The sequence below is a fragment of the Zosterops lateralis genome (assembly GCF_965231275.1).
Source record: "Zosterops lateralis genome assembly, chromosome: 8".
In the NCBI taxonomy this organism is placed as follows: domain Eukaryota; kingdom Metazoa; phylum Chordata; class Aves; order Passeriformes; family Zosteropidae; genus Zosterops; species Zosterops lateralis.
The window spans coordinates 33,068,816-33,077,956 of NC_139768.1; the positions used below are offsets into that span (position 1 = coordinate 33,068,816).

Below are 9,141 nucleotides of genomic sequence, written 5' to 3' on the forward strand. Positions count from 1 at the left end.
GGCATAACAGACCAGGACCAGGAAGATTAATTGAATTTATTGTCAAACATATCAGAGAGCAAAAGAAAGAAGTACAGCAAATCCTAGAAATTGACCTTCCCTACAGTGTTCTCTCCTTCCTGGACTCCACCTGATCCTCAATTACCTCCCTTCCCTCCACTCCACACAGCGGCACAGAGGGATGGGGAGTTGTTTTCCTTTGAAAGACAGGTGTCTCCTAAGGAAGGCAGAAGCTTCCTTGGCAATGAAAAATGTAAACACTGCCTCTCTGAATTATTATAATTTTGAAATGAAGGAGTTCTCAGGTAATGATATGTGCACAGGAAGAACATACAATAGTCTGTATAAGAAAGTATGTTATACTACAATATACATTAAAAATTAGTGTTATAATATAAAATACAGTAAAAACATTATTATAAAATATTCGTATATATTTTTAAAAATAGTATGTACAAGTAAGCAGACCCCCAGTGCAGCATTAACAATGAACAGAACACAAACCCAGTCCCGGCCACTCTCGGCCGCGCCACTTTCCCTTCGCTGCAGTTCCAGGCACAGCCGGCAGGGGCGCTGGTGGCTCCCAATGGAGCCGGGGGTGGAATGAGGGCGATCCACGGACTGCAGGGAGCACCGGGGGCAGGATGGATTGCAGAGACTTTTCCTCTCCACACCCCGCCCGGCCTCGGCAGTGGGGAGGAACAGGCACTGAGGTGACCCTGAGAGTGAGTGCAGGGCACAGGGGGCACCTGAGGAAGGACAGCCCTGTGCCGGGCTAAGAGGGGAAGCTGGGACTGCCCAGCGTGGAGAAGGTCCTTTCTCCAGCCCCTGTCACAGGGGAGCTCGGGCCTTGCTGCACAGATACGGTCGCCGATTTGAGCAGTTGTGACTCCAGAATTTATGGTCAGCCAGGCACACACACTCGGAATCGCCAAGGACAGGATGCCTGCAAGGAGGAGCAGAGGCAGCGCTGGTTGCCAGGGGAACACCTTGTGCCCCTGTCCCCCCGTGCCCTGCCCGGCTCCCCGGCACTCACCAGGAGCTGAAGTCGCTGCCGTCCCCCAACTGCAGGCGCTGGCCCCGCCTGCGCAGCCCGAGCCAGTAATCGACGTTCCCGCGGAGGCGGGAGAGCAAACCCTGCCCAGGAGAGAGGAGTGGGAGCTGCCCCGGCCCCTCGGGGGGACACGTGCCCGGGGCTCCTTCCCTGCAAGGCCCCGGGACGGGGCTGCACCCCCAGCCCTGCCAGCAGCCAGCCCGGCCCAGGAGCACCCCCAGGCTCCCCTCAGCCGCCCCACACCGCCCGCAGCCCCTCACTCACCATGGCCTCCTCATCCTTGACAACGGCCAGGGAGGCCCCGAGCTCGGAGCACCGTTCCTGAGCCTGCTCCCAGGTGCCGCCATCCCTTGACAAGTAGTAGCAGAGCCCGTTGTAGCCAACCCAGCCGGAGGGACAGCCCAGAACACACTGGGGAGCCGCAGGTGGAACTGGAAGCTGTGGTGCTGCAGGGGGAAGAGGAGAAGCTGTGAGGATTCCCCTGTGCAGGGAGCAGGGAGCCCGCTCTGCCCCGAGGGGCTGGGCCCAGGCTGCTGCCCCTCCCTTACCTGACTGCACAGCCAAGGCCACCACCAAAGCCAGCACCAGGGACATGAGCACGATCAGCACCAAGGTGAGCACAGGATGGCACCTGACCCACTTGCCTGCAGCAGGAAAGAGCTGCTGGCTGGGAGAACCAGAGGCGGCCCTCCAATCTGCTCCCTCAATGCCCAGGGAGCACAGGAGGGAGCCCTCAGCCAGTGTGCCCCTCACTCCGCTGGCAGCCAGGGAGCCAAGAGCCTGGCACACAGGCAGGGACACAGGGCTGGGGACAGCCAGGGACACAGGGCTGGGGACAGGCTGCAGCTGCAGAACTGCACAGCCTTGGGGGCAGCTGGGGCTCTTGGTCGCAGCCACTGATGGGGCCGAGCAGAGCACGAGGCCTCTTCCAGACATCGGGACACAGCCCCGCACCTGCCAGCCCTGTCCTTGGCAGGTGACACCGTCCCCTCCCCAGAGGCCACAGGGCTGGCCCTGCACTCACCCAGGAATCTCATGAGGATCATTTTGTGTCCATTGCCGGTTGCTGATGTGCCCTGGGGACCCAGGGGCTCCCCCACACTCCCATCACAGATGCAGAATCCATTTTGCACATTTTTACTCCCTGCACACTCAGAAGTGCCATCCCCCTGCTCAGGACAAGTGGCTTCTTGTGCCCCAGGCAAGTGTGTAACCCCGGCTGCTGGTCCCTCCTGGAGATGTGGGAGCCCCTTCACAACTCCATTAAGGGAGCAGAATTCACTCTCCTCCAGCTCACAGGCGGCATCTGTTTCCTGGGAACAACGAGCGACTCGCTCCCGAGACATCAGGAGCGCTGAAAAAGCCTTTCGGAGATGGGCCTCGGGAACAGCTCCCCACCCGCGCTGACGGCACACTGAAAGGGACACGGGGAGAGGTCACCGCCGGTCCCGGCCCTGCGGGACACCGAGGCTCAGGAAGGCGCTGCCAGCTCAGTCCCGCCCTGTCCCCGCTCCGCCGACGCCGCGGCAGCTCCTGCGGAGACAAGCGCAGCCTCCGGGAGCTCTCCGGTGGCCGCAGCCCCGGCCCCTGGGGCTCTGCAGCCGCTGCAGCCCAGCTCCGTGCCGGGACAGGCGGGGACAGCGCCTGCGAGCTGCCGGCTGCAGCGGGGACGGGACAGCTGCGGCTCGGAGTCCGCCTGCCCGGGGGGAAGAAGCAGCAGCAGCAGCAGCAGCAGCAGCAGCCCCGGGCCGCTCACCATTGTCCCCCGCATTGGCCCGGGCCGGCGGCTCGGAGCCCGGGGACACCGAGCGCGGGCACGGCCGCTTTGGCTCCTGCCCGGGCACTGCCGGCGGCTCCCGGCAGGGAAGTGTCCCGGGCACGGAGCAGCCGCCTCTGTCCCAGCGACAGCCCCCGGGATGAGCCATCGCTGCTGCTGCGGGCCCGGCTCGTCCCCAGGGATCCGGGCAAGGAGGAGAGCGCGGGCAGCCGCTCCCTCCGCCACCTCAGCCAAGGGGGGACACGGGGGAACCCGGCACAAGGAACTCGCCAGAACCGGCCCCTGCCCCTCACCGCGGCCCCCCCGGCCCGCAGCGCGCCCCGAGCTGGGGCACAACCGGCCGCTGGTGCCGCCTGTGCTGGAGCCGGTTCCGAGCTCCGGCACTGGCCCATTCCGAACCGGAGCGGGCTCTTTGCCGCCGCTGCAGTTTTCAATGCGCTGTGGGGGCGGAGCGTCTTCTGGCCGTGTTGACCAATGACGTGCAGGAAAGGAACGATGGGCGGACTGCGGTCATTTCCCAGGGAATGGGCGGGACATTATGAGAATGGCTGACGTGCCGGGTGCAATTCCCCGCCCATCGAGGTGCCCCGGGAGCTGAGGGAGTGAAGGAGCCTATCTGCGGCACCGATCCGCGCGCTTCGGGAGCTGAGGCACCGACGCAGCGATCCCGCGGCCCCCATCGGGGGGACACGGGGGAACCCGGCACAAGGAACTCGCAGGAACCGGCCCCTGCCCCTCACCGCGGCCCCCCCGGCCCGCAGCGAGCCCCGAGCTGGGGCACAACCCGCCGCGGGTCCCACCTGTGCCGGAGCCGCCTCCGAGCTCCGGGAGCCGCCGCCGCCCCGGTCCGGACCCGAGTGACCCGAAAGTGCCGCGGGAGCTGAAAACATGTGGGGCCGGAGCGGGTTCTGGCCGTTCTGACCAATCAGGTGCGGGAACGGCGGGACACAGCAAGAAGCCGCTCCCGGTCCGGCACCGCCCGGGAGCTGAGCCACCGCCAGGCCCCGCCCCGCTGCACGGACAGGCGTGTCCCGGGAGCTGAGCCACCGCCAGGCCCCGCCCCGCTGCACGGACAGGCGTGTCCCGGGAGCTGAGCAACAGACGGAGTGCCCCGGGAGCTGAGACATCAATCGGGGTGTCCTGGGAGCTGAGGCACCGATGGAGCAGCTCTGAGGCACAGAAAAGGGGGCCCTGAGAGCAGAGGAAGCGACGGAGCCCCTCGTGGGGAACAGATCGGAGCGCCCCGGGAGCTGAGGCACCGATCGGGGTGCCCCGGGAGCTGAGGCATTGATCGGGGTGTCCCGGGAGCTGAGGCACCGATCGGGGTGCCCCGGGAGCTGAGGAAAACCGAGCGCGGGTGCCAGCAATGCTGGAGCCGCCTCAAACTGCGGAGGGCAGAGCAGAGGAGAGGCGGCTCCTGTCCCAACATAACCGCGCTAAGAAAAAAGGCCCCCCCGCCGTCGGGTGAAGCTGCTGAAGACCCGCAGCCCCCGGGAAGCCGCTCCTGGGGGTCTCACCGGGCCCAGGGGCTGCTGCTGCTGCTGCCAGGGGCGGGGCGGGGCACGACACACCGCAGCGCTGGCGGTGCCGGGCGGCCGGCGGGGCTCGGACTCTGTCCATTGCCTTTGCAGCTCAGGCAGCTCAGAAGAATGTCAAAGGTGGACGATATCCAGCTATTTCTCTCCTCTTTTCCTGGACCCATTTGACAGTTCTCCCTTTCCCCCCACAGCGCTGGAAAGCAAAACGCCCGCCTGCCCCACGGCCATCCCCGCCGCCTTCCGCCGCTCCGGCCTCGTCCCTCTTTCTCTCCCCTTGGCTTTGCTCCACTTGCTCCCTCCTCCTCTCCCTGCCAGCTCGCAGCAAAGACATTTCACCCCCTGGCAGCACCTGCCTCCTCTCCCTCGGCCCCGTTTTGCCCCCTCGGAACTCCTGGAGCCGCCGGCCCGCGGAGCCGGACCCGCCCTGGGGCCGGGAAATGCTGGAGGGAATTGTGGCCGGGATTCCTGGGGTGGCCTGGGCCTGGCCAGCTGCCCGGGGCCAGCAAAACCCTCTGTCCCTCTGCTCCTCCCCTGGGCAGGGAACAGAGCACACCGGGAAAGGCTCGAGGGTCTCACTAAAGGCAGCGAGAGATCTCTCACCCATCACGGGCAGAACAGGCCCGGAGTGGGGAAATTATTTTAATTGAATTTATTATCAAACAAATCAGATCAAGTAATTAAGAAGTACACCAAATCCAAAAAATGCACCTTCCCTAATATGTTCTCACCTTCCCGGTCTTCACTTTATCTCCGATTCCCTCCCTCCCTCCCTCCTTCCCACATAGTAGCACAGAAGAATGGGGTTGTTTTGGTTTGCAAGACAGGTGTCTGCTAAGGAAGGCAAGAGCCTCCCTCACAGTGAAAATGTAAATTCCTTCCCTCCGAACTATTCTAATTTTGAAATGAAGGCGTTCTCAGGCAAAGATACGAGAAGAGGAAGAACAGTTCTTTACTAGCACGTATCCCAAAGCCGACAGACAAGCCCCGTGCGGCACCAACAACAATCAGAACACAAACCCAGTCCCGGCCACTCTCGGCCGCGCCACTTTCCCCTTCGCTGCAGTTCCGGGCACCGCCGGCAGGGGCGCTGGTGGCTCCCAATGGAGCCGGGGGTGGAATGAGGGCGATCCACGGACTGCAGGGAGCACCGGGGGCAGGATGGATTGCAGAGACTTTTCCTCTCCACACTCCGCCCGGCCTCGGCAGTGGGGAGGAACAGGCACTGAGGTGACCCTGAGAGTGAGTGCAGGGCACAGGGGGCACCTGAGGAAGGACAGCCCTGTGCCGGGCTAAGAGGGGAAGCTGGGACTGCCCAGTGTGGAGAAGGTCCTTTCTCCAGCCCCTGTCACAGGGGAGCTCGGGCCTTGCTGCACAGATACGGCCGCTCATTTGAGCAGTTGTGACTCCCGAATGCACTGTCAGCCAGGCACAGACACTCGGAATCGCCAAGGACAGGAACCCTGCAAGGAGGAGCAGAGGCAGCGCTGGTTGCCAGGGGAACACCTTGTGCCCCTGTCCCCCCGTGCCCTGCCCGGCTCCCCGGCACTCACCAGGAGCTGAAGTCGCTGCCGTCCCCCAACTGCAGGCGCTGGCCCCGCCTGCGCAGCCCGAGCCAGTAATCGACGTTCCCGCGGAGGCGGGAGAGCAAACCCTGCCCAGGAGAGAGGAGTGGGAGCTGCCCCGGCCCCTCGGGGGGACACGTGCCCGGGGCTCCTTCCCTGCAAGGCCCCGGGACGGGGCTGCACCCCCAGCCCTGCCAGCACCCAGCCCGGCCCAGGAGCACCCCCAGGCTCCCCTCAGCCGCCCCACACCGCCCGCAGCCCCTCACTCACCATGGCCTCCTCATCCTTGACAACGGCCAGGGAGGCCCCGAGCTCGGAGCACCGTTCCTGAGCCTGCTCCCAGGTGCCGGCATCCCTTGACAAGTAGTAGCAGAGCCCGCTGTAGCCAACCCAGCGAGAGGGACAGCCCAGAACACACTGGGGAGCCGCAGGTGGAACTGGAAGCTGTGGTGCTGGAGGGGGAAGAGGAGAAGCTGTGAGGATTCCCCTGTGCAGGGAGCAGGGAGCCCGCTCTGCCCCGAGGGGCTGGGCCCAGGCTGCTGCCCCTCCCTTACCTGACTGCACAGCCAAGGCCACCACCAAAGCCAGCACCAACAACACGAGGAGCACGATCAGCACCGAGGTGAGCACGGGATGGGACATGAACCACCTGCCTGCAGCAGGAAAGAGCTGCTGGCTGGGAGAACCAGAGGCGGCCCTCCAATCTGCTCCCCCAATGCCCAGGGAGCACAGGAGGGAGCCCTCAGCCAGTGTGCCCCTCACTCCGCTGGCAGCCAGGGAGCCAAGAGCCTGGCACACAGGCAGGGACACAGGGCTGGGGACAGCCAGGGACACAGGGCTGGGGACAGGCTGCAGCTGCAGAACTGCACAGCCTTGGGGGCAGCTGGGGCTCTTGGCTGCAGCCACTGATGGGGCCGAGCAGAGCACGAGGCCTCTTCCAGACATCGGGAAACAGCCCCACACCTGCCAGCCCTGTCCTTGGCAGGTGACACCGTCCCCTCCCCAGAGGCCACAGGGGTGGCCCTGCACTCACCCAGGAATCTCATGAGGATCATTTTGTGTCCATTGCCGGTTGCTGATGTGCCCTGGGGACCCAGGGGCTCCCTCACCCTCCCATCACAGATGCAGAATCCATTTTGCACATTTTTACTCCCTGCACACTCAGAAGTGCCATCCCCCTGCTCAGGACAAGTGGCTTCTTGTGCCCCAGGCAAGTGTGTAACCCCGGCTGCTGGTCCCTCCTGGAGATGCTGGAGCTTCTTCTCAACTCCATTAAGGGAGCAGAATTCACTCTTCCCAAGCTCACAGACGGAATCTCTCTGACTGGAACCAACAGCCCCTTGCTCCCGAGACATCAGGAGTGCTGAAAGAGCCATTCGGAGATGGGCCTCGGGAACAGCTCCCCACCCGCGCTGACGGCACACTGAAAGGGACACGGGGAGAGGTCAGCGCCGGTCCCGGCCCTGCGGGACACCGAGGCTCAGGAAGGCGCTGCCAGCTCAGTCCCGCCCTGTCCCCGCTCCGCCGACGCCGCGGCAGCTCCTGCGGAGACAAGCGCAGCCTCCGGGAGCTCTCCGGTGGCCGCAGCTGTCCCGGCCCCTGGGGCTCTGCAGCCGCTGCAGCCCAGCTCCGTGCCGGGACAGGCGGGGACAGCGCCTGCGAGCTGCCGGCTGCAGCGGGGACGGGACAGCTGCGGCTCGGAGTCCGCCTGCCCGGGGGGAAGAAGCAGCAGCAGCAGCAGCAGCAGCAGCCCCGGGCCGCTCACCATTGTCCCCCGCATTGGCCCGGGCCGGCGGCTCGGAGCCCGGGGACACCGAGCGCGGGCACGGCCGCTTTGGCTCCTGCCCGGGCACTGCCGGCGGCTCCCGGCAGGGAAGGAAGGCGGCGCCGAGAAGAAGCCTTGGCTCGATCGGGGCGCCACTGGAGCTGAGACACCGACGGAGCCCCGGTGTACGGCACCGATCGGGGTGCTCGGGGAGCTGAGGACGTGATGGATCGGTTCCGCGGTCCCGACTGGGGGGGACACGGGGGAACCCGGCACAAGGAACTCGCCAGAACCGGCCCCTGCCCCTCACCGCGGCCCCCCCGGCCCGCAGCGAGCCCCGAGCTGGGGCACAACCGGCCGCTGGTGCCGCCTGTGCTGGAGCCGGTTCCGAGCTCCGGCACTGGCCCATTCCGAACCGGAGCGGGCTCTTTGCCGCCGCTGCAGTTTTCAATGCGCTGTGGGGGCGGAGCGTCTTCTGGCCGTGTTGACCAATGACGTGCAGGGAAGGAACGATGGGCGGACTGCGGTCATTTCCCAGAAATGGGCTGACATTATGAGAAAGGCTGACGTGCCGGGTGCAACTCTGCACCCATCGAGGTGCCCCGGGAGCTCAGTTGCGGCACCGATCCGAGTGCTTCGGGAGCTGAGGCACCGACGGAGTGCCCCGGGAGCTGAGGCACCGCCGGAGCGATCCCGCGGCCCCCATCGGGGGTACACGGGGGAACCCGGCACAAGGAACTCGCCGGAACCGGCCCCTGCCCCTCACCGCGGGCCCCTCGGCCCGCAGCGAGCCCCGAGCTGGGGCACAACCCACCGCGGGTCCAGCTGTGCTGGAGGGGAGGGGAGGGGAGAGAGGAGAGGAGAGGTCACTCCTGTACCAAAAAAAAAAAAAAAGTGCTAAGAAAAAAGGCCCCCCCGTCGGGTGGAGCTGCTGAAGACCCGCAGCCCCCGGGAAGCCGCTCCTGGGGGTCTCACCGGGCCCAGGGGCTGCTGCTGCTGCTGCCAGGGGCGGGGCGGGGCACGACACACCGCAGCGCTGGCGGTGCCGGGCGGCCGGCGGGGCTCGGACTCTGTCCATTGCCTTTCCAGCTCAGGCAGAGCAAATGCTCTCAGCCCTGTCAGTTTCCGTGGCAAACCCAAACGCCAGAGAGCTGCCGCAGGTGGGGCCATCGGTGCGCACAGGTAACACAGCCCGGGAACGGCGACCTACTAAATCCTGCACGGCGCTTCCTATGCTCGGGACTAGGGAAAAAAAGATTATATGCTACAACAGAGACTACAGGGTCAGCCAGCTCTGAGGAGGAGACTGATCAGATCATTGCTGCCCTCAGCAGGCGAGAGAGCGGAAAGAGAGCGAGACAAGCCATCAGGGAACGCAGCCCCATGGCCAAAGGTACCAGGTGAAGGAGAGAAGGAGAACAAGAACCAGTTTCACAAGCCCCTCA

General features: G+C 65.0%; 2 protein-coding genes across 2 annotated transcripts; both read right to left on the reverse strand.

The window, feature by feature from the left end:
- Positions 1-435: 435 nt before the first annotated feature.
- LOC310912077 (uncharacterized protein) lies at positions 436-4,451 on the reverse strand (the record flags this gene model as incomplete). Its single annotated transcript, XM_083866289.1, has 9 exons — positions 436-946; positions 1,037-1,137; positions 1,319-1,500; positions 1,603-1,698; positions 2,079-2,473; positions 2,811-3,056; positions 3,169-3,269; positions 3,572-3,921; positions 4,349-4,451. The coding sequence occupies 9 exons, from the start codon at positions 4,449-4,451 to the stop codon at positions 832-834; spliced, it is 1,689 nt and encodes a 562-aa protein (XP_083722415.1). The 3' UTR covers positions 436-831.
- Positions 4,452-5,714: 1,263 nt separating this feature from the next.
- Positions 5,715-8,866, reverse strand: LOC310912078 (uncharacterized protein; the record flags this gene model as incomplete). The annotated part of the gene is made up of 6 exons (XM_083866290.1): positions 5,715-5,829; positions 5,920-6,020; positions 6,202-6,383; positions 6,486-6,580; positions 7,697-7,944; positions 8,672-8,866. The coding sequence occupies 6 exons, from the start codon at positions 8,864-8,866 to the stop codon at positions 5,715-5,717; spliced, it is 936 nt and encodes a 311-aa protein (XP_083722416.1).
- Between the last annotated feature and the right edge of the window lie 275 nt (positions 8,867-9,141).